Source organism: Myzus persicae, unplaced genomic scaffold (genome assembly GCF_001856785.1).
Source record: "Myzus persicae strain clone G006 unplaced genomic scaffold, MPER_G0061.0, whole genome shotgun sequence".
In the NCBI taxonomy this organism is placed as follows: Eukaryota; Metazoa; Arthropoda; class Insecta; order Hemiptera; family Aphididae; genus Myzus; species Myzus persicae.
This window is the reverse complement of record NW_019100470.1, coordinates 441,012-468,422: the sequence shown is the minus strand read 5'-3', so window position 1 is coordinate 468,422 and position 27,411 is coordinate 441,012. Positions and strand designations below refer to the sequence as shown.

General features: G+C 27.2%; 1 protein-coding gene across 1 annotated transcript in view; it reads right to left on the bottom strand.

The window, feature by feature from the left end:
- LOC111043122 overlaps positions 1-12,624 on the bottom strand; it is a 23,803-nt gene extending 11,179 nt beyond the window's left edge. The window contains exon 1 of the mRNA XM_022327971.1: positions 12,444-12,624. Coding sequence (XP_022183663.1) covers positions 12,444-12,555 — 112 coding nt within the window. The 5' untranslated portion in view covers positions 12,556-12,624. The remainder of the gene's footprint in view (positions 1-12,443) is intronic.
- Between the last annotated feature and the right edge of the window lie 14,787 nt (positions 12,625-27,411).

Genomic DNA, 27,411 nt, shown 5'->3' with positions numbered 1-27,411 from the left:
GCCAATTAAATGGTTTATGGTGTTTATTTATAGATTTATTTATAAATTATTGTTACTGCAATAATGGGTATTTTCCTTCTTGAATCTTGCTATTCGAGTTTACGACTTATTGTACTTATCGTAGTATCGTTTGACAAAGAAGAATGAATACTAGTCGGTTCCATTGATGATCAGTGTTAATTTTAATATTATTATATTAGTAAAAATACTGAAAATTTAATAAAGAAATAAAATAAAAATAATATAAATTAAGTCACCTAATTATTGTAATGATTATTGACTACGAGCGAAGCGAGAAAATTTTTTTTTGGTAGATTATACATATTTTATTAGTGCGTATACCCATAAATATATTTACCAATACACCACTGTGTCTAATTGATTTTGATGCTTTTTTTTATTTCTAGGTACCTACCCACAGATAATAAAAATAAATAACTGATATTGTATTATATACTTATTATGCATTTTATTTGTAAAATAGGTAAAATATGATTTTATTTATACGCACATTTGTCTGTTGCAGTCGATTATTTTTAATTTCTAAAGTTATTCTTTATCAACGACGATTGATCTATTTCATGTGCAACGTTGATGTACCTAACGGTTATAACTTGGAATTATTCATTTATTTTATAGATTATCGATGTAATTGAAACTATTTAATCAATGAATAAGTTCGCGTATACTGTATGAAATAACCGATTACATTCGTTATCTATTTATCAATAATATAGAGAATAAGAACCACAGCCAGATTTTATTTGATAATAATTTATTGTCTTTGAATTAAATGTAGCATGTGACATTGTATACAATGAAATAGTGTTTAAAGATATTATAGCCATATATAGGTTTCATACCAAAACTACCGTTAAACTTTACGTTATTATATTTTACACGCGTTACATTGGTACATTTTGGATTTTTTGCCAATATTTAACGTATAATGTATTTATTATTATTTAAATTATAACTGTCACAATTTTAAAACACTCAGTGCAAAATAACACATTAATCCCACAATTTGTAAAATATTTTAAAATTCGTTTTGTTAAAACAGCGATAGGTATACAAAGGTTGAAAAAATTTAAAATCATATAATTCTTCAAAAGTTCTGCAAAATACATATATATATATATATATGTAGGTGCTTTATAATAATATAAACTCACAAGTAGGAAGGTGATAAAAAGTGTCACCGGTTATTTCCCTTAGAAATTGAAATTCGGAAAATATTTAAAATGTTTATTACCTGTACATGGAAATATGGAAATATAATATTTTCTATGCTATGACAAAGACATGATTTGTATTCCAATTAAGTAATTAAATATTCATAACAACAATAGTTTTCAATTTATAAAACTCAAAACTAGTTATTAAAAGTCCATATAATAACAGATGAAAATATATTTAAAAGACTATTTTATTGAGACGCATTAATACAAATACATAATTCAAAAATATTAGTAGTATATTTATAATTTATTACTTGCAAATATTATTAAAAAAAATACATTTTATATTTTATTTATTTTTATAGACATTCAATCCAGTTTAAAAATATTTTGTACAAATATACTTTGAAATTAATCAGAGATCAAAGAATTTATTTAGTAAATTATGAGTTACTGGCTACTAGCTAGTAGGTATGATTATTATGTAGATGTTTATAGAAAAATTACGTATACCAATATCATTGAAGTTTAGATAATATTTGATATTATAACTTAGGAGTATTCTTATTGTTTTTTTCACCGTTTAATCTAAAATAAGACGTTTTTTGCTACCAACATCTATAGAAACATTATATTAAGAATGTCATGCCTAATGAATTTTTTCATAAATGTATACATACTTTGGCTTATATAAAAAAAATTCTTCCTTGAATAGGCGTACTTTATAAAATAACATATTTTTATAATAATTTATAATCTACCTACATTCTACAAACATCATGGTTTCTTTTTATACGTATTTGCTTTTATACTTACATATTTCATATGGGTATATGTCAATTGCGCCAGAAATCACAGGTAAGGAAAAAAAAATTATGGGATTCAAAAAGGTTATACATCAACTGCGCCGGACGATATTTAGGTCCAAAAAAGATTATACATTAATTGCGCCGGCAATACTGAAGTTGAAAAATAAGCTGATTACACACTAGGCGATTTGAACGTACTCGTCTGCGTTTATATTACACACGGACGATTATAAATCGCGACGTTTTAAACTGTACATAGTACTACATACTATACGTTATCTATCTACATGCAATAAATTGGTCAAATCGGAATATCCGCTAATAAAAATGAGATAACATGATAATATGACGGTACTATCAATATGTTTCAATTTGTGAAGTCGGTAAGTCACCATTACAAGAAATGAAATGTTAATACTTTTTGACAATTTATTCATATGTAATTTATCATCGTTTATTTATATGTATTTTAATTTTTTACATTTTTTACATTTTTTAAATTACATTTTATTTTATATGTTTGATAATTATATTATAATCTAATAATAGTATAATAATATGATATTTTATATTTTATAATATCTTTCTGGCACAACAGATATAATATATTATGTATACCAAATTAATTTATGATAAATTTATTGGCGCAAAAGAAGTATACCATTTTCGTTTGGGATAAATCCACCGGCGCAAAAGATGTATAAATTACAGGTAGTCTAGAAAAATCGGCGCAATTGACAAACACCGTTTCATATACATATTATATTTTCTCAATTTTATTTATTACTTAAAAATATAATATGATGTGGTTTGATGAGTGAATTTCTATTCAAAACATGAATTAAAAAATATAATATATTATACTATACCTACATTTTTTAAAAATTTTTATTCAACTAAATTTAACTAGATTTCAATTCTTATTTTAATGAAAAACCATTGTTGTTATTGACTATCGAAATAAATATCCTAAAATAGCTTTTTACAATATTTAAGACAATACTTTAAAGAAAATGCAATTTTTGGAATACAATTATTTGGTAGGTACATATAATTGCATGATAAGCTATAATGATGTTAAAAGAAATACCAAAGATTATTATTCTTGATATTGTAAATCACTGTTTATAAAAGAAAATTCAAAGTTTTGAAATGTTAGTGGACATTTTAATTTAACTTAACCACGTGACAGTGTAATACAACTTAATGTATTTAAAACATAATTTAATTATAAAAAACTTTATTACAAAAAATAGAATTGTTTTAAAATTATTTTTTTTATACGATTAGTGGATATTAGTAAAACAGCGTTTATTAATTTAAGCCCAGATGATTAAAAAACTAAAGCTAGAGGATGTCACTGCTTCAATAATGTGTATAATAAAGACAGACAACGATATTATTTATTAGACGTCCAAAGTCTAAACGCTGCAGGAGGGACAAAACGATTTGTTTATTTAAAAAACGAAACGTAATTAAACATGGTTTTAAAATAACGAGGTACACAAAGAATGAAACAACACACTTTTAATTTAAACAGATCAAGAATAACATTTAGATTATAATTATTTAAATTTCGTGTTTATTAAATTAGTTAATTTTATTATTTTTCTATTATTACGACTAAATTAAAAAAAATTAATTTTTAGCGATTTATGTAATTATTATTGTGTTTTTTAATGTAATGTAGATCCACGACGTAGCAGCAATTTGGTAAATATATAATAATATTATTCTTTAATTTCTAAAACCAATTAGTATATTTTTCGATTTTACGAGGTATTATGTGGACGTCGGAGTGTATTATCTATTAAGTTGCATCAGATACTAGATCAGAGAATATCCGTTCATTCCCGTATTTCCCATGGGAATTAGTTTAAATTATTAAACTGATGTAAAAGTGTAAAAAGACCCACGGATATTTGATGGCAAAAGGTGACCCACCAATGTGCCAAGCAGATTCCTTGTCTACTTTTCCCCATTTTGGGGAATGCAGGGAGTAAGAAAAACAAAGAGAGTAACTCAATATAAGCCACCTTATTGCCTATTGGAACAAGTCTACATCCAGACGAAATCAACACAGTAGAATTCTTTAAAATAATAAAAATATTAAACCTAATATAAGATAAAACCAACAATTGTAAAGTATTTACATAATTAACTAAATTGTATTTTAGCACTGTAATTATTTAATTAATCAATTGATTAATTATTTTTCTTTTCTTTTTCTTCTATTTGTATTCTTCTCTTAATCTTTAGTTGAATGTGTTATTACTAAAATGTAAATGTACATACAAATGTAATGCTAATGTTCTAGTTGTCGAAGGAGACATTTATAATTTCAAGACTAATAAAAAAAAAAAAAAGTGAGAAACATTAAAAAACAACAACGAATTAATTGTGTGTACTCTGATTGGAATGAAACGCAGTGGAACTGCGTTAAGTACATTTAGGGTCAGTAAGGATTTAGTAAACAAGTAGTCAAGAAGGACCAAAGCTCGAAACTACACGAAATATTATAAAAGTGGTCATTGTATTTCAGAAGAATATTTGAAAGACGAATAAAATGATTTTCAACATTACAACTTTAAATATATTATTGAATTCAGTAGGCTAGTAAATAAACCTTGTTAAAAAAAAATATATCTCATGAGATCAAAACAATATACATTAAATTTATGGCGTCCCTGCGAGTAACTAAATAAACACAATGTGTATCAAATAATTACACAATATTTTCAAATACCAAATGAGTTTAAAATTGAAAAAATATTAATACCTTATTATTTGGATTATTTGATTGCCGTGCGTGATATTGTATTTACAATTATTTAGGTAACGAAGTGTTTTTAATTTTATAACGAAAGGGTTTCATTAGTTTATAGGAAATGTAGTCATGGAAATAAAAATCATCCCAAGAAGCTCTCGTGAAAATAATATATATTTACGTAGTTACGGACCTTTTGTTTCTAGGTACGAATTCGTGTACACCGTAACATAACAAGAAATCTTTAACGATTTATTTTACGTATGTGATCCGTTTTATGTAGAGAGAAAACACATGATCCTTTTTTTTGTTTTTTGTTTTCACTAAACCGCGGTGAACGGAAACCACCGAGACCCAATACGTCAGAGAATAAGAGTTCAGCTAAAATCCTTAAAAATCCGTACAGATTCTTCCAGTCAGTCGATAGGTATTATATAGGTAGGTGCACGCGACTCGTATTATGTTCGACCGGAAATGTTTACCCCGATAGCTTTGTACCAGTGTCTATATCCTCCGAGTCTGCCCTGTTCGCATTGTGCAGTAAAAAATAAACCGATAAAAAATAAATAAATAACTGTCGGCCCTATTGCATAACCGCGGCGAATGACGTAGAACGTTTTTGGTGGGGGAAAAAAACCCGAATGAATTTTTAGCCACACGGCGGCGGCGATAAAAAATCATCATCACGCGCAATATTTTCATCTCGCCAAACGAATTCCAATATTCCGCACAAGTATCATAATTCATTTAAACGTTCATTTATGACGTCCGCCGAACTATTCACACTAACGTCGAACTGGATCAAATAACGTTTACATTATGCATCACAATAAAGCGGATAAACCTGACGATCTCGCGACGTTCGATTCTGTATACAGAGTGATTCGCCCCGCCAGCGTGCTCACCTCGATTTTTTCCTTTGATTTATTCGAATTCTGATTTTGTGACTATTAAAATATACATACTCGGAGGCGATATTTTCAATTTTCGAATTCCCGAGATTTGTTTGTGCTATAGGTATACACTCGACGTGAGTGTACTGCTAACCACCCTCCGTCACTGTAAATTATTTAGTGAATATATTCTTTTTGAAACCGTTTATCCGCCTAATTCAAAATGTGAACAATTAGTTATCCAGTTGTTTGAATGTTTATATACTAAGGATGATATAGTTCTTAAAAAATGGTTTTATAAAAATATAAAATATGTGCGATTTTGGATCGAATATATAATATCATAGGACGTATATCCTTAAGGCACAAAGTTAAATAACTCAAAAAGAGTACTCGGATTTTGATACGTCAACATTTTCAGAAAATGACCCACTAAATAATTTTTAGCAGAAAAGTGTGGTTTTTATTTGAAAAACAGAAGTTTGTATCTCTACAAGACGCTCTCTTTAAGGAGTATAAAAAATCTCAAGAATTTGAATATACGGCCTTAAAGTATATTTAAAAATTCCAAAAATCAGATTTTGAATAACTGCATTTTTTAAGAAAAAGGGGGTAAGCATGCTTTTGAATCATCTTGTATACATTATAATATAGGCCATATTATAGGGTATATACATATGGCACATTAATGCATATTATATAAACTGAAGCTATAGTTTAAGTCTTTTTTTATTTTTCAGTTTATGGGTAGACCATACCGATTAATATTTTATATAATACGAGCACAGACCGCGGTTTATAATACTATATTTTTTGAGTGAAATCCATTTCTTATTATCATATTGTGTTTATTTTTAACTGATTTTCGACAATGGATTTAAATTTAAATCGAATACCTATCACACTGTCATATAGGTAGTTAAATTATTTGACATTGACTAGGATTATTTTAGATAAAGATACCTCGATTCTTGAGCAACCTAATTCAAAACAAATATTATACTTCCTGAAATGAAGATGAATTTTTGATACAAAGTAAACGAATACTAAAAAAATAGAGACTAGAAAGACTAAAAGTAATGGTCTATTTATAGTTTGATAAAATTCGACCGAGGAAATAATATTGCAGTTTGTTGTGAAAACAATTTTTTAAATTTAAAATGCAAAATGCGACAATCTCATAAACAAATTATATAGTAATTATACTCATTAAAATATAGACGAGGTAATTGAAATGGTAAAAATACACTTTCTTAAAAAATATAGTTCATTTTTTTTTAAACGTCACTTAAAATATTTGTCAATTGTCAATCGTTTATTTCTTGTCGTTATTTTAGATTCGGAGGAGAGCGATTTTTCCCTTGAATTTACACAACGTACCTATACTAAATATTAATAAACAATAACTATTCGATTACTTTATTTCTTACAGATAATCAAGTTAATACAGTTACCGACTTAATACAAGGCGAAACTTTTAATCATTCAAAAAGGTTGATATTTAATTTTAATTGAAACAAATAGTTGTTAAAAATGTTTTTTCTTTTTATCGTGGCCACTAAAGACATAGTTTCAAAAAAGTAAATGTATAATTTTTTCTGTCGAAATTATGCATATTGTTTGATTAATCATACAATAGCACAATCATCTGATTTTATTTAAAAAAGATTAAATGTTTTTAGTTTATTTCTAATAGTACAGAAGTACAATAATTTGACATATACCTTACACTTTACCGATATAATGATCAAAATGTAAATATAAAGCTTTTGTAGCAATTTCATCAGATCCCCTGATTGAGTAAACACATTTTAGGCAAAAACTTAATTAATCTGTCAAAGGAATAAAAACAAATTTTTCACAGCAGTAATCCTTAACTTTCAGATTGTTTGATGTTCATATATCATACTTAACTAAAACAGCACACGTAGGGTTAAATACTTTAATATTTTTTAACCTTGTTCAACAGTTTTTTGAATTACCACAGCTGATAACTTAATAATCCGAAACCAACTAATTTGATAAACGATGAATACAAATTTAAAATGATCTGTTGTCGAAATTGATTATTTGTGATTTTATAATTCATTAAATATCTATTATCAAGCAATCTGTATTTAATATTTTTACTTATGCAGGGTGTTATTTTATGCCTATAAAATTAATGTATTGAACGAGTAAACAAAAAACCGTTATTGAAATATTTTTTTTAGTGACTGGTAAACGCATACTATGATTTATTTCGTTGAAATATTTAGGCATTTATTAGGTTTATTTGTGAGATATTTTCTATAGTTATTCAAAATATTTATTAAATGTTTGTTTACAAATATACTACACACATATATTGATATATTATTCAAAGTCAGTGCGGTGTAAGTATAAGACGTATGTGTAATGTGGATGCAGTGGAAATTATATTTGAGTAAATAAAGGATATAACATTAACATTTCAAGTTTATTATCATAATGCAATCCAATGTGATGAGCGATAAGATATTATTTAAATTTGACTGAAAAATTCGAATAACTGCTACTCTAAGTATATGTATTCTATAATATGATTATTAAATACCAAACAAAATAAAATAATGAAAATATTGTTTTCAAATAAGAATTTTTTAAATAGATTTTTTCAAATAGTTGTTCCTTGTTCGTGCAACAATGCAACGATTTTAAAATTATTCAAATATTATTATAGATGATGTTAATTATATTGTAAATAACTTTTGGTTTTGTTTTTTATTTTCCAAGTTCCAATTTACGTTGTTATGTACTTTTTAAATTAGGAAATAACAGTTCTATGTTTATAACAGTAGGTACCTATAAAATAACAGTTCTATGTTCTATGTTTATAATAGTTGGCACCTATAAGACACAATATCAGTAACAAAAGAAATATTTTATATTTTATGTCTACTCGTATTACAATAAAAAAGTTTTATCAAAGTATGAATCATTGTTAAAACTATTTAAATTATATCAATACTAAAATACGTTTAAATAGTATGTGATAGGTACCTAATTAAATTTATTCGCTGTGCATATAAAAAGATTTAAAAATAGAAAAGTAATAAGTCCGTTTAGAGCTCTTGCATAAAGAGAAATGACAATGATATTTGACGTCAAAGAGAATAATGAATCCAGTTATTATTGATACTAATTTTCTTTGATTTTTTGTATTATTATATTATTATTTTCAATGTTCATCAGTTTTCAAACGTTGATATTTTTTTATTTTTTTCTATACCACATATAAATATATGGTTTTAAATGTTTTACTTTTTTTATAAGTTGCAGGTATTTATACATTTTCAAAGAATACATATAATAAGCTATTGACATAATATTTGTGACGTACCTATATAAACATATTATAGTTTATGTATATAGTGATGTAATTAGTACGATAGCGTGACATTGGTAGTTTTGAAATATTGAAAAGATAAATTTTAAGTTATCTTATCGAAAAGTTGAATTCTCATATTATGTAATATGTGTCTGCACGGATGTACAATTTGTCGGCAATTCAACAAATTGAGATATTACTAATAAAGTTTTGATTTTCTCACAATCCCAAAATGCAAGTTGTTAGTATCTAAATTCTTTCATTCTTTCTAAAAATGATTTTTGTACTTTTACAAAGTAACCAGAAACGGATAATCTATAGGTATTTATTTTACTTGTTTCAAATAAAATGTTAAAACTTGAGCGTCATAAAAATTATTGAATAACATAATATCTGAACCGAACTCAAAAGTAATAATATTTTATAAGTTATGACCAACTGTGTTGGATCCAACTTTACAAGGAGCCACAAGAATTTCATATTATGATTTAATGTAATTTTAAGGTAAAATTGTTAAAACATCGTACATATATTATTGATTTCGGCTATCAATTGAAACTCTAAATAAATATTTTGAATGAATAATTTATTCCTTCTTTGTGATAATCTAGTTATTGTGTTTTATTAATAAGTTTAAATAGACGTAATAAGTAGTGCTTAGAAGGTAAATGTGTAAATAAATACCTATATTATTTGGTACGGAAATAAATAAATAATATTGCAATTATTAACGTCTTTTCTATTTTTATAGATGATATAATATATACTATATTATATTTAAATAGTGAAGTATAATGTATATATTTTTAAATTTTAACTAAAATATTCGAAAAATAGCTCAAGCTATACCTTTAATAAAAAGTTGATTACACTATTACCTTATGTTTAAATATTATTTTCTGTTTTTAAGCATTTTTGTCATGGTACACAAAGTAAACGGGATTTGGTGAGATTTTAGTATTTTTCGTTTAATTTATATTACTAAGTTATTCCTGAATTTAATTTTTGTGTTCAAAAATTAATTCTTTTTAGCTTATCTTACTCAATTATTAATTATTAAATTAAAATAATTAAATATAAGTTATAGTTTACAGTAGTATTGTTTTAAATCATATCACATACTGAAACAATTACAATTGTTTATAATTGAATAGTTTTGAAGTTTATTTTCAATTGATAATAGGTGGTAGTATCGTTTTAAACTGTCTAAAATTGTCTTAGAAATAAACTGAGGATGGTTATGAGCAATAATTATTGTTCTTAATATGCATAGTCAATATAAAATGTTAAATTGTGTTAAATTGTTGTAAATTGCTTCGCCCGTTAATATAAATAAATAAATAAATAAATAAATAAAATATAAACGAAAAATAAAGCGAATTAACGTAATCATTAGCCAAAATAAAATTGTAAATAAAACTACAGCTAGTGTTAAATAATTAACTAGATTAATTTTTGCCATAGCTATAATAGTGACACAGAATTAGACTAAGCGTATAATAATTGTTGGATACCTGTGGTATGATGTTTGAATTATAAACATAAATGTATACATGATTGAAGATATCCAAATATAAATACAATACACTGGTATCTCTTCAAGAAATATTAATGTTGATTAAGGTTAATGATTAATTTCACCAGTACATATAGTACATAATTATTTTCGAAACGTATAACATTTTAAAAGTGTTAATTATATTGTATTGCACGGCGATATACGCAGGCAATATTAGTGCATTTATAACACAATAACTACCATTAGGTGTGTTATTCTAAACATACAACTATATAAGTTATACTATTACTTGACTCGTTTATAAGCTATTTGAATTTTTTTTTTACTTTAAGACTGAAATTAAACACTTTATAGTTGATAATATTATTGGAATGATATTATCAACTATAAAGTGTTTAAATTAAACACTTTATAGTTCTCGAATAGATGAACGTGTAATTTTTAATCTGTAGAAATATTGCTTAATTTTTACCAACATTAAGTATAAACCCTTTTGTAAAATTAAATATGTATGTATATATCAATAAATAATCATCTTAAGCTCGAACACATAAATATGTATGTATAAAATAGAAGAAATAGTAGAAAATCTACATGATATATTTTAGATATTTAACATTAAAATAAAATTGTTCTCAAACAAATACAAATGAGCTGTTAACACATGCTTTTTATTTTGATATAAGATGGTTTAATAACTAACCTTATGGTTTTACTAATAATCATTATTCCCTTTTTAATATAATCTAAAATTTAGCATTATCGCATGTATTGTCTATTTCCAATATTATTATATTTGTATTATTACTATTATTATTATTATTATGTTTATATTGTTATAGTTTAGATAATAATTGATATAATATGTTACAATCTCATTAAAAAAAAAATAATAATAATAAGCTTATATTCCCCTTTTTATAATGTATTACCTACTTCAATATGATATTGTATTCATATTTAGTTAAATTCGTAATATTTTTAAATATTATTATTTAAAGAAAAATTCCGATAGCCAGGAATAAATGAATTCTATTTGTAGAATATAATTGTTTATAAAATAGTTTAGTCGTATATTACACGTGATCATTTATTGTACTACATTAAATCGCTTTTATTTCATAAATAATATATTCTTAAAAAAGTTCTTAACAGATTTTAATATTATAATTCTCATGAATTACGAATATATTTAATTAATAATATTGAAACATTTTGAAAAATTGGAATGAATGATTTCGGTTTGTCATATTATATGAAATTGGAGAAGATTCTGACTATTTTTTTTTTTTGACAGAAATAAAGATGGATGTGGTAAGCGATTGACAATATACCATTTAATTTTCAAATGTATTGATTGATGGTCAAAATAAATAATTTATCCATAGAAAATAATATAAGAATTTTCGTATGTTTATATTTATATATATTTTATTTTATAAATAGGTTAAAAAAAAATAGTTGATAATATTTAATAATTTATTGTTAATAGTGTTTAAAAATTGTGTTAAGTAATCAGCATAAGCATTCTTTGATAATCATCTATGATTTTCAATATGAATATTAAATTTAATGTTTTATTTTTTATTTTTAATAAAACGTATGTATCAGTTTAGTATATTCTTGTTTAGTATATTTTTTATAATTAAATAAATATTAAACAAGAATGCACTAAACTCATGCATAACATTTTATTAAAAATAAAGCATTACAATTAAAATTATACTATTAATGCTATCAATAAAATAAAAATGCCTCTAACAATTAAATAACACTATAACAGAAGGTTTAATCTCTGTTTTAATAATAAAAAAAAATAATACAACTTATGGAAAATATGTAGTACTTTATATATGACAAGATTGTAATAAAATAATTGTTATTTTTTTAACAAGTAGTATTATTAATGATAAATAATCACTCACGTTTAGCTGCTCCATTATCCACTGTGAATATGACTACGATCGCTAGTAAAACCATACAAAAATAACACGTTGTTGCGATTTGTGGTCTCAGAGGCATGGTTATACTATACATAAACACAAACACTGATAGTCAATCGTCAAAATGAGCTTTTGCCCCGAAAGTGACCCGCAACATCGTAAACGCAGGTCTTTTATACCTTCCACCCTTGTTTGCGCACACCCTGTTTGTGTGTGCGTGTAGGCGATACTCGCTCTCACAGTCTGGAACATTTTCTCGACGAACAGCGGTAAGTCTTTTTTAACAGAATTTAATTAAAAGTTATGATTTCATAAGGTGCACGAATCAGTAATAAGTAATAACTAATCGAGTTATGGATGAACACTTATCTATTATAGTTAAATATTAAAAAAAATAATATAGTTATCTATGTTGAGATCGATATACCGTTTTGTCTAAACAATTATGTCCATTGAAAGTAAATAATCGGTTCAATCAATTTTACATCAAAAAGTGTATAATATAATTTCTTGCGACGAATAACTGCTTAATAATAATGAACGTGCTGGATAATTGGTTTTAAAAATGAACACTATTGTACATACACGTAATATAATATACTGCAATAAGTATGAATTTAAAATTATTATTAAAAAGTGTTATTTATTGACTAAGTTGGGGGTTTTCACATACATTTATTGACTATTCAGGTTGACATTTATGATTCTTCTAATATGTTTAGTTTATAATTTATATGTAATTGATATAAGATACATATCAAATTATAGTGTGACTTAGATATTATTAAAATCATAACTGCAATCGACATACACAGTATTTTAGTAATTTACCGTACATACAATTCATTATGTACTATCATAAATCTTATAAAAATACTTAGTTATTAATCTAATGGGCACATTTATGTATAGGAATTGCATTTTGTTGTTCTTAATTACAGTGTTTTTCACAGTGTATACCTAAATATGAATTCACAGGGGATAACAGGACCATAATAACAAGAGCATAATATTGTTTGTATTTTTGTGACTCGAAACACATTAAATTATAATTATTCGTCACTTGGAAGTTGTGATGTATATTAATTATAATTATTACTTGTTTTAGAGTTTCGAGTTATTTACATGCACCTAAGTGTTGTGACTAGACTCATGTTTATAAGTTTGTTTAGAATGTTGTTAATTTTTTGTATCAAAATAAATACAGTTACTCGATAAAACGAGTAACATTGATAAAATTAAAATATTAAAAAATTGGTATGACCATTTTCTTGGTAAAATCCAAGTCTTGTTTTAACGATTTATACGAACAAAAACTGTTTATTTGTTGTTATTTTTAACTGTTGATACAAATGTGTATCTTTTGTCCCAATAAATGCATAATTAATGCTACTCTTTAACATATCAAACAAAAAATGTTATTTCCAAAGGTAATCTTTTTACATTTTTGAAAAGTGAATAACAGGTATGACAATTACTTACACTTAAAAAAATTAAAACATGAATTCGAATTCTTTCAAACTTCTTATATGGAGAAACCTACAAACATTATATCAGATAAGACAAAAGATAACGTTTTTACTTTTAAATTTTATCCAGAATCAAAATGTATTAAATATTAACATTGATCGTAATAATGAAACAAAGAATAATGAACGAGAAAGATAAAAAGTGGACATACTATTATTGAACTCAATAACTCAAATTACTGTGGTAAAATTATACTACAGAACACAGACTGATTATTGGGTTTCACGATGCAAAATTAATTAATAGCATATTATTCATTATGTATTTCATTGATGAAAATATTTCTCCGAAAAAAGTATTTAAAATATTTAATATATTATTTTTGTGGACGATGTTTTTCAATTTTAAAACTATAAACACAAATTCTTACATTTTGAGGTATCAGGTATAATATTATGTTAGTAAAGAAGTTTGAAAAAATATACAAATATTATATCTAACGTTGCTGGGTTTCAAATAAAAACTTCTTCTAATAGATTAATAACATACGCTGAGAAACAGTGGTTATACTTATTATCTTATAATAAAAGTTACATTAGAGGGAGTGATAGGTACATAATACTATTTATATATATATATGTTATTTAATAATTATTAATAAAATAAATAAAATTTATTAAAAACACTCACTTTATTTATTAAAATACAAAATATAATTATCGAACAAGGAAAACAATTATTCAAGTAAGTACCTAGGTGTCTAATAAAATAACGCGTATAAATTGTACACGTGCACTTTTATAAATGACTTACTTAAAATTATACTTCGGAAAAAAATTAATTTAATTTTGAAAACAATTTAAGCAAGGGAAATTTTAATCTTATCGATATTTTGGCGGCAAACCGTGGTTTAGCTTTAATAACACCAATTATTTTATAATACATATAATCGCTAACATATTTTAAACTAAATTAATTAAATCAGATTTTAATTATATTTTAACTACCAAAGTGTGTTTTATATTAGAGCATTGATTACACAGAGGAACTATTGTTTATATAAGAACTAAATTTATAAAGAATTATTAGTAAGTGGACATTTAAACATATATATTATATTAGGTATAATACATCGTCGACGATGATGTCAATTATAAATTATGTCTTATTGATCTTAGATGTGTTAAAAAATAAAAAAATATATAGGAACTAATATGAGAAAATATATTTCGGCTTTTAAATTAAGATTTTATTTTATTAGCGATACCAATGTATGATAGTATAAGTTAATAACTATACATAAGACTTAGAAAGTAGGGCATATGTGGTACTTCGTTATTTGTAAATTATTTAAACGTCATATAGCGTGATTTTTTAAACAATTTAAAATTGAATTTGAAAAAAAGGCAACTATAAAAAATGATACTCATGTACTAAAAATAGTGTTTTGAGAATATATTATCATATGGGGGGTACTAATTAAATTATGACTTAGAAAAATATAGTAATCATTCGGTTTTAACAAAATATTCACGATTTGTTATGTTATTTGATGTTTATTAAATGCAATTATTCATATTATTTCAGATAACCACGCATGTGCAGCCTATCCCTATAACCTCTGTATTCCACTCATCCCCTTTCTCCCATAAATCTTATTACAGTTTTAATTATTTACTTTTATTCGATTGGAATTTAATAATTAGGTATTTTAAATTTAAAATCTTCATTGTTGCAGTTACAGATAATTGTAATTTGTCACTTTGTCTGACAAAAAAAAAGGTTATTAACTACAGTTACTAAAATAAGTTAAGAGTTATAACTTATAACTATTATACATTACTATTTGTTTATATTCTATACATGAGTTATCAGACAAATCATATAGCTTATGTGAGAAAAATAAATTTATTCAATCTTTATAATTATTTTTGATACTATAAAACTATAATTACAAAAGTTTTTCATTCACCACCAGACGTATTATTGATACGTCATTTGCACCCTGTCATTGTTTAGATATGGGGGATTACAAAAACAGAAAAATAACCTTTTCACATATAGGTGGTTATATTATCTTATGTTTTAATGAACTAATACAATGTTATGCAATTAATTTAAATATACCTCTAATCAATAAATAAGAGATATTAATTGGGATATAATTACATATCCACACACCACACACACACCACACACACAAGTATTATCATAAATAAAAATAATACGAACAATGTTTAATCATTTCGAATAGTAGTTTTAAAATATATATAAATATACGGGTGTATCGGGTTGTTTCATATTAAAATTTACTTGGGCGGAATGGAGAACCTAATTTGAATTTTTCGAATGAAGGACATTTAAAAATGACTTTTTTTTTATTCGATATTTATCTCATTTAATTGCAAACTTATCACAATAACTTAATAAGCCACGACAATTTTCGTCTCCATAAACCTTTGTTAGACCTGTTGCTCGATTTTTAAGAATTTCTGATCCTGGTCGTGCGGCCAGTGTCAGAAATTACCAATAATACCACGCAATAGTTCATTACGACCAACAGATCAACGATGCAGATACATCATATTCATTTCTTGTTTGAAAATATATAACTGATTATATGAATAAAAAAACAGAGAAAAAAATAATACTTTAATTAGGCACTGCGCCAGATTCCAGATGCCTCATTTAAATTTTTTTTCTAGTTATATATAGTTTAGAAAGTTTAATCGAATAATTATTAGTTATTACCTATGCCATTATTAAAGTAAATTAGGTAACTGGAAAAATGTATTTATTGATTTAACATCGTAATAGTTTCTATAAATATCTATCAATGCTAATTATTGACAAAAGAAGGTACTTTATTTTTATTTTACAGTTTTCATATTTTCACTTAAGACAATCGACGCTTCAATCTTTATAATTTAGTAGAGGGCAATACATTTTTTTTCGACGATGCAACAGAATGCTTAAAAAATAAATAATAATAATTTTTAACAAATATAACTATAATATTTGATGATCTGTTGTCTTTTACTGTATTTTAATTTCAGTGGTAAATCATACATATAGATAACCACTATATGAAATGAATAATATAATAAATAATTCGTTATTTTTCTTTTTAAATACTTTAACATTATGTATAACAGTTTAAAATAATAGTACGGAGATTTCATTTTCATTAGTACATATTATACAAAAGTATAATATAATATGGATAACCGGAACGCAACATGGTGATATGCATGAGTATAATATATAGATATATTGTATATTATGGATATAATATGTGTCTTGCAGTCAGTCCTTCGGAGTTTTGTGTCTAGACACATTATAAACATACACAACTACACAAGTCTTCGTGGCTTATAATGTTAGTGTTTATAATGTTTATAATGTTGGCATATATATTAGTAGGTATACATACATTTTAATATACGAAATCGATTGGGTCGCGTGACAACATTGTACTCATGCGTTTTGTCTCTTTTATTTCAATTTGGTCCGGATTACACCTCCTGGGTCCGTAGATAATCTAATTAAAACACACGAGCACCTATAACGTATACCTGCTGCGGTGCTCGGACGACAAAAAAATGACCGAACATATTGCACAAAAATAAATATATACGTGTATTTACATTTATACCTAGCCATTGCTGCAACGGGGCCGTTCCGGATCAAAGCGCGTAACAATAAGTGCTGTCCACTTTTTTTTCTTTCTTTAAATTATCATAATCACACCCGAACCCGAGACGGGTAAGAGACACGAAAGTACGGTCGTTGTTGATTTCTTCGATACCGATCAGATGTAATTAGACTCGAAGAAATCGTAATGCCCGCTGATTGTGTACACAACAGCTATATACGAGGGCGAATTATCTAAATATCTCGTTACAGTCACAACCAACGGTACCTACAGTAATTATGTCGTATTATTTTATTTCATTGTCGACGCATATTTTGTGTCGGGTGCGAGGACAATGGAAATAACCTTAATGATTCAATGATTTAAAACACCTAATGTTTATTATTATGTGCGTGATAGACATGTCTGAGGTACCTATAGCGTATGAATTAGATTAATAATTATTGAGATGCCATCGTTATATTATATGCAATGCGATACGTACGATGCAACAATAAATACTGCAGATATATATACTTGTAAATTATTAGACTAACCTACACGAAAATAGTTTTCGCTGTTTTTGCACAGTACGAATTACGAACAAGTAAAAATTGTAATTAATTAAATAAACAATAATTATCTTATTATTATTATTATTATTATTTTTCTGTAGAGTGTCATTTTTACAAGACTGGACATAACGAATAGTTAGGTTTTTAAATAAGGTTAGTCTGGCTTTTAGATTCTTCATATTGTTAAAAAATATAATAAGCACGATTTATGGCTAAATTTATAATTAGTTCTGACAAATATCTGTTAAATCTTACAGAGAATCAATAATTGCATTGCAGTATCTATTCATAAAGTCATGTTTCAAAATAATACTTAGGGGAAATGTTATTAAAAATTTAAAGTCATCATGAGCTTAATTTTTTTTTATACAAGAAAGTTTCATTTTATTAAAATATAATATACCTGCAGATAATCACACTTAACAAACAGTTTTTTGTAATTAAACAAAAATGGATATTTATACAAAGACGATTTTTACTTTAGTCTTGAAAACTTTCATGAACATTTAATTATTCCGAGAGCTCCGAAGAATTATGTCAGAAACGCAACCAACGCATTTTTATAGTATAACAACCTTGATTTTATAGTTTATCTCGTTGTCCAAATCAAGCATATACTTTTTGATTTTTTAAATTCCCATTCTACAGTTGTTTTTAATAACCCTTTAAATATAAACAGCTATATAAGTGCCTAGTTTCAGATTTGTTTATGTAGGCGGTACTGAGGTTTTCGAAATTGCAGAGTGTTAAAATATCAATTATCTAATAACTATGTAAATACCTGCCCAATAATGTCTCTAATTAATCTAATTCCTACAATACAATCATACATAATAATATATGATTTGAATATTATGTAAATACGCTTCAATCTGAAGTTTGTTCTATTGATTGGATTTCTTATCATTTAATCTCAACCCGATAGGTAATAACACTAATATTTTATGAAAATGTTAAAACAAGTAGCGCTAATGAGTAATTGGCCTAGTTATCGAAGCTAAAGTAATGGCCTATTATTCGCGATCAATGCAAAAAAAAAATATATTTATTTGTATTATTTATCATCATTATTATTTAATAGTTTGGTAATTACTAATAATAGCAAATGACTGTGTAGCTTAGTCACTAATTTTAATATGGCGTTCTATGATTTATTGAACTTAGATGTATCTCTATGAAATATGTACGTTAATTATATTTTATCTGCCAAAACTCATTTATTTGGTACTTTCGTGTTAAACTGTTCACAACTGTCTATGCCTTATGATGCTATTTTCCTTTTATTGAGATTTTAACTTAAAATTATTATATCTCGACAATTACAGTAAATATCGAATTATATTTATACAAGATTGATGTGGGTATACTGAAAATATGATAATATGTGTGTCGTGGAATGGAAGTGATTTCAGTGACGGGGAGCTCGATTTTGTCCGATCACGATGTTGGGACAATTAGGAGAGGGTTAAGGATTGATTTTAATTCGTCAAGGAATTTATTGGCAATGGTTGATCGGGCGGTGGTGTGTTAGCTGTAATTTCGGTGTATGAGGGTTTTCGTTTTGATTGGAACTGGGGGTTTCGTTTTTGCTTCTTTGAGGGCAACCGTTATGATGTTAAAATATAGAATATAATAATTTTGTACGATGATAACGCTCCGACGCTCGGTATTTGATTTCGATTTTACGCTTATTAACATATTTTATTGATTAATGGTTGGTGTACAACAAGTATAATGGATCTGACCAGATTTTCAATTCCCATGAGAGCGAGGATATATTGTTTTTATAATGACGTGTGTTTTTTAAAACGTTATGTTTGGTTTGTCTGCCATTGTGTCTGGAGCAGAAAATATGTTTCAAATTTCAACTTTCACGGTTCCTGGTAGGAACGTTGTGCTAGTTGGTACTTTGAAGAGTCAAAGTGCAGGTAAATCTCTGCAATACTTTTAATAATAATAATAATAATAATCGAGAAAAGCTAACCGGAAACGTTGGAAAAATTGGAATATGTTTTGAGCAATAAGCGCCTCGTAATTTATGTAAGATATTATTTTGTATACAAGTACACTAGCCACAGAATATCTAAATAAATACACTAAAGTGTGAGCGAAAAATCCAAGAGCATTCCACTTGTATGTTTTGTTCGTTCCTATAAATGCATTATTGTCAATATATATATTATACACTCAAAATTAAAAACACGATAATACGTGTTAAATCCGCTTAGGTTTACGCAACTATGGTATAAAACGTTTTCTCGCACTCATTAGATCCAGCAGATATTTTACATTATAATATACATAACCGTGAAAGCGGCCTTAGAAACAAAATCCCATTGTGTCCATATAAACACGTTTGTATTCAATCTGGCACTAGTGACGGAGAAGTGTCATATTAATAATTGTTATTTAGTTTTTATTGGCGAAGAAAATGTATAGGTAATACGGTTATTTCTGTGCGGAGGATTCTCGTTTATATACCTACACGATTATCGTCGCAGGTGCTTACTGTAACTACTGTTATGTCGTATAACTAACCTAAACATTACATATACCTATACAATATGGGTTCTGACTATAATATAGTTGATGACAAATTCCTAGATATTATTATAATATTATGTATGTACCTACTACTATTAATATAAATAAAAGAATACCGTGTAAAGTCGAACGAGCGGTGTCGCGCGTCGGTGTCGTTACCGTTTTATAATATAAGACAAATATACTTAAATATGTTGACATAATATTTTCATCACAATAGATATCGTGTACGTCATACATATCAATATTTATACATTTTATATCTAAATACTTTTTTCTATTCAATATACACGTTGTTGTATTGTAATAGCGTATAATATATATATAGTATATTGTACACTGCATATAGTAGACATTCAACTCCATAATTCATCTACTTACGTGTATATTATAGTCACCTGTATGGATTTTTTTTTCGCAAAGAGCATTAAAATGTGCTGCGAATTTTTATTTAGTATAATATACTGAAATACAAGTCAGTAGTGTATAATTATCGTCGGTCTCATTATCGTAGCTATCGTGTTTTTCGCCATGACATCTATGAAACAATCTATGTCTGTCCATATAATTTTGGCTTTTAGGCTTGTACATTAAGCAAATAGTGACAAAATACGGACTGGTTACATTTTCAGATTAATCAACCATATGGATTAATCATGAAATTTCTACCAATATGAAAAAACGACTATTTACTACTGTTTTATGGATTATTTAAATGTCTACAGGTTTGAGTTGCAATCAATGAAATAGATTAGATGTTCGAAAATACTTCCTGTTAAAATTATATGAAATTCAACCTTATTCAAAGTAATAACCATAGTTGATTCTAATTTAATCTGGTTGAAAGTACCTACATGTATGTCATATTATGTTGCCCAACTTTGATGTTAATGCGACATTTTCACACATAGTCATAATATAGGAATGAGAATAAACAAGTATTATACAAAGGCACACTATATACTACATAAAGTGTAAATAACCATTCAAATATTAATTAATAATGTGTTAAATAATCTGAGTAGATATATTATTTAAACGTATATTAATTAACTTCAAATGAATCTGTAGAATTATTATTGATAAATATCACATAGTCTGACGTAGATTCCTATTGAAATAAAATAATAAGGTACAAACCACTAACCAAATACTTACATTATTCTAAAATATACCTTCGCGTGGTCTTGACAAAATTCCATAAAAGTATACATATATACAGAATAAATACTAAGCACGATGAGTAGTAGATATATTTTAATATACCTTTAACTATTTTAGTTTCCAATGTTATTGTTTTTACGAGAAAAATATTTAAGGTCTGACATAACTAACTGAACACCAATACACCATAATATGGTATCATATGAAAATAGTGGTATAATTTATTCGTTCATAGAACACAGGGAAGATTGCGTTTAAAGCATGTAGAAGGATGTACCTAAGCATATTCAATTTAGACCATTGATTTCAGTTATCACTCCGTCAATTTAATTTATAATATTGGATTGCAGTATAAATGTAGAATCATTTTAAAACTAGAGAAATAGAGAATATGCTGAATGTAGAATATAGGTATGCTATTGACGTTTTGTAATAAAATATTAAAAATGATTGAAAATAATAGTGCAAGTAGTTTTATAAAAGTATAATCAAAATAACAGTTATTTGCATTGTTTAATCTCATAGAACACATTTTAACATTTCTATTATGCGTGTGGGTGTGATATTATTATGTAATCGCTCATTGTTACGTAATTTTATTTTGAAAATAAAAATATTAAATTTAAATACAGTACTCGAGATATCAAGTTTTTTAGAGGAACTAGTAATCAGTTTGATCAAAGTTGTTTTCAGTAATATTGTAACATAAAGCATTTTACTACTACGTAAATTCCAGGGTATAAATCATAAAATATTTAAATAGATTTTGTCATTTTGATACCTAAGTATGTGAGTACCGTTATCGTTTTGCGGTTTGTAACGCTTTTTTATGTAGGTGCGGTAAAATATTAATTTTGATGGTCGTCGACCAAGAAAACATTTTTTATTAATTTGATATAATTGTTGTATAGGTACTTAGTGGCATATAAGTGATACCTATAGCAAATTAAATCGGTGAACAGATAGATGTATTGTTTTCAATTTTCTCGAATCCAATTTGAATAATCACGATGAGCAAATTATACGTAACTGTTAGTATTATTTTTTTAATTATATTTTGACACGCATGTAAGTATATTAATTTTGTAAATGGTTAAATTATAATAATGTAGGTACCTATAATACTGATTAGCGATACTGACATTCCCGCAATTATATTCGGTGGTATTTGTATCTCATAGCGTCCGCTGAGGCTTACAACACGAGCGAAATTTATATTTAGGTACACTTTTTAAAATCCAACTATCGAACTCTGCTTTTTAGTTGCATTGCTTCAATTCGTTGTGTTTATGGTATACAGTAATATTATCTACAAATGTATGTATTATAGAGCGTATGGTGTATCCAACATTATATCTATTATAAACCTTTTGACTTTTGCCAAATTATACGATCGCCACGTCATGTATTAGCTATTTATATTGCGTAACGGTTATTTTAAGTCTTAATCCTATACTCCGTAAGTTTTCTAAGAATGACTTGTTTTTAAAAACAACGAACTATTATATTTTGCAAGTAGGTACACAACAATAATGACCGTGGTGGTTTTATTTTGAGAAGATTATAATATTCGATTGATCATGCCAACGATAAATATTACCGCCAACAACGCAAACCGTTGATGAATTAATGTAAAATATTGAACGCTTTCGATTTTGAATTCATGAACAAATCAATTTTGAAAATATTCTACGAGTTTTTGAACTGCTGGATTTCCACTGGCTCGTCTCAAATACGACTTCGAACCGAAACGTAAGATGCCTAAACTTTTTACAAACAAAGGTTGTCTAATTATTTATTATAAAATGGTGCAAGAAAGTCGAATACAAGATACTTGCGAATCAACATCTAATACTCCATTTCAGAACACGGAGTTTATGTTTACTTTGAAACAGAACGACATACCTATTTTACAAGTAAGATGATAACCATGATAATTATTATGGACTATCCTTTCGGTGTAGCGTTTTTTAGTTTTAACTACAAGGTGCCATTGTCATTTGTCAACCATGTCGAAGGACTTTTTTAGTTCTGTAAAAATCAAGTTTTCTCTGCTACCCAACGTTTTGATTATTAAACATGGCAGAATACCGCGACTAAGTTTGTTCCCGTGGATTTAGATTTGAAATTCCAAATTGTCTATCAACATAAACGATTCATTTAACATTGGCGTTTGGCCCCATTATAATAAACGTATACATAACTTACTGACTGAGAAAACAACTGTTAGGCACGGAATAACAAAATCACTCTACCGGCAGTGAAAATATAGTGAATCGACTAATAATAATAATAATAATAATAATAATAATAATAATAATAATAACAACAACAGTATATAGCTGATGTGTATAGTTCTAATATCCGCAATACATAAACCACCTATTTGAATTATTTTAAAATGTTTACATGTATCAACAGCATATGCAAGAATGCAGATATTTTATGAATACTCGGGGCACACATTTAAACTTATCTGGGACGCGAATTCGTACCACCGAAAAATGGCAATCGCAATGGAATAGAAGTTACCTATACTCATTATGCGAGGCATCGGTAAAAAACCGAAAGCTGTCACCAGGTATAATATCGTCAAGTTTGTGATGACGCGCGTGAGTGTGTGTGACGGGTTTCTGTGTTTACAACTGCAGTATGAGTGCGTTGTAATTACGCACAATATACTTGAGCACCTATAACCAATGACTAAACAAAGCAAACAAAGTCTCATTGCGATTGTATTATAATTTATGAGCGGCAATATTGAGCGTTTTCCCGAAAAAAACGATAACATAATATTGACACAAACGATGTGCTACTACGGGTTGATTTTTTAAAAGCGAATCATTCGTTATAAATGTAGGTCATTTTTTTCGCAGTGATCGTCGAACGATTTTGTACCGCTACATACTTTAAACGTGATAACATTTCATTTTTGATAAACAATTTATAAGTCTTCATTATGTTTTTTCAACTTTGAATTTACGAAAATCTTCCTACGACATTCTATTTTTGGTTTAAAAATCCAAGGCTGTACATTCTACTAAATATTTCGAAGAATATATTTAACGAAAATTTTATTTTTTATTTATAAGGATTTAAAGTTTATAGACAAGTATATATTATAGTGTGGTTGTCCCCGCAGTGAAATGTGTGGAACAGTTAGTCTATATACCTAAACTTTAAAAACGTTCTATCAGCTTATTATTCGATATTCATTGTGTAGATTAATAATCTTCCTTTATGCTATATACTTGAACACTGTTCTCATCCGGAGACATCGAAGTCACTGCGATGAAAAATAGGTTTACTCGCAAAAAAATAAAGTCTCGTCTTAAAAACCGCGTTGACGGTTTTTTTTTCAAATTCGCGAAAATCGGTCGAGAAAACGAACGCAGAACACATTAAACGGGATCGTCTCGTGCAAAATATGTGTGTAAATAATATATAATATGTATAATCGTGTATAAATACGTATTATCTATTATATCATGATATATCAGTAGTATAAACCTATACCTGAATTTCATGGGCGTAGGTAGGAAATATTTTCGGAGGGGGTTTTTGTCTAAATCCTAAATAATAATATGCGAGTTAATAATATTCTCGGAGAAATTCACAAAAAGCTCAAGATTGTTTTATTTAATTTCGGGGGGGTGTTTGAACACCCCCCCCTCACCTACGCCCATGTCTATACTTATATGTACCACCAAGCGAGTCTGGGAGCGGAGCGTAAGTCACAGCTCCGAACCAAATATATATAGTGTCTGAAATCGATGTGTTTTTTGTCATACTCTACCCGGCGGGGCCGCGCCTAAATACCTATTCTGTACGGAATAATACTCGTTTCGAGTGCGGTGCTGCTACCTTGACTCGTACGTTTCAGACGTCTGTTTAAAGCCACCACACAATACGGTCTTCAAATGTAAATATAGGCACCGCAGTGTACGCTGCAGCTCGTTGTTCTAAATAGACAATAACGGTTTATATTACATTATAATATATAGTTACAGCTAATGGCCTCAGTTGCCGAAGCTTAAATCAAAAAAAAAAAAAAAAATATATAGTTGTGCAGTGTACAATGTACATAGCCTTCTGTATATACGTACGAATCGCGTACCCATATATATTATATATGTATATTACGTCGCACGGGTACCTATAATACTTGTGACATATCGAATGCAACAATACATTCATCAAACGTATATAGTAAAGACGAGGTATTAGGCCACTAAGACGCACTGGGCTCAATATATTTTATAGATCGCGAGCTTAATACCGCATTAATACCTGTATAATCGACTCGAGTAAACACGCATAACTCCGCAGTGGCGCGAACGCTATATTTTTTCAGCGGGGGGGGGGGGGAGGTAGGATAATAGTGTTCAATGCTATGTATTTAAGATTGAAATCAAATGACGATATATCGTTACTTACAACACATAATCGCGTTTGTAACGATTTCAACCGTCGCAGATTATTGGAAGATATTTTGTTTTCACGCACAAACTTTGATTAGTTTTCATTTTCATGTCTAATCGTGTTTTATTTCATTTAAATCACTTGTGTTACTATACAGCTTAACAATAACTTTCTAGCGGGTGCCTACGACATTGGGCCTACGACGAGGATTTGTGATGAGGGGCTTTGGAGGTGTCATTTCGGAGGCGGGAACGTTTGAAAATCTAGAAATCTGTGATTGAACAGGACTGATAGTCGATACGGTCCAGTCTTGTGCTCTTATACGAATGTCCAAACCCAAAGTGTATATATGAGAGCCGTATTTGATGATTACATTTAACAGTACCCATTTATTATATTAGTACATATAACTTTGGGTAAATTCAAACAGAAATGTGTGTACGCCTAGCAATGTCTAGTTAATGTTAGTTTGATTTATTAAATAAAAATAAACAGTTGATGGGAAGGAAATAGCTCTGTTGATGAATAATAAATGTAATTCAATAAATTTACATGATACGAGACCCAGAATTTAGAATTGTTTTTTGTGCTGTACTGTCAGTATAACTAAATGTAGACATTATATGCCACTTGTTAAATGAAAATATCTCTGTATGTGAATTACCTATTTGTTAATTTGATTCAATTCACATAATTAAATTAATTTACATGAAATAAGTAAGAGTTACTTTGCACTTAGCAGGCACAGAAGTCAGAATTGTTTGTGTACAGCTGTACCAAATGTATCTATATATGCAGCTTGTGTAAAACGAATAGCTACGAATATCAATAAATATATTATAACTTGTTTACTAATCATATAATTTATTCAAAGTCAATTTAAACTACCTTAGTGATGTGACAATCAATATCGCATTTAAATCATAAATGTAATCACAGACATGTCTGTAGCACGCGGAATATGAATACTCTGCAATTTCTGACATGTTTAGTTAAAAAATTAAAGATAAAAAAAAAAAAAAAATATTATGGAAAAAATAGAAAAAAATTTGAAAAAAAGGTTAAAATGTTTTTTTTCAATTTTTTTTTTAAATTATGTTTTTCAAATTACTTTTTGTTTTTTATCAATTTTTTTTTTTTA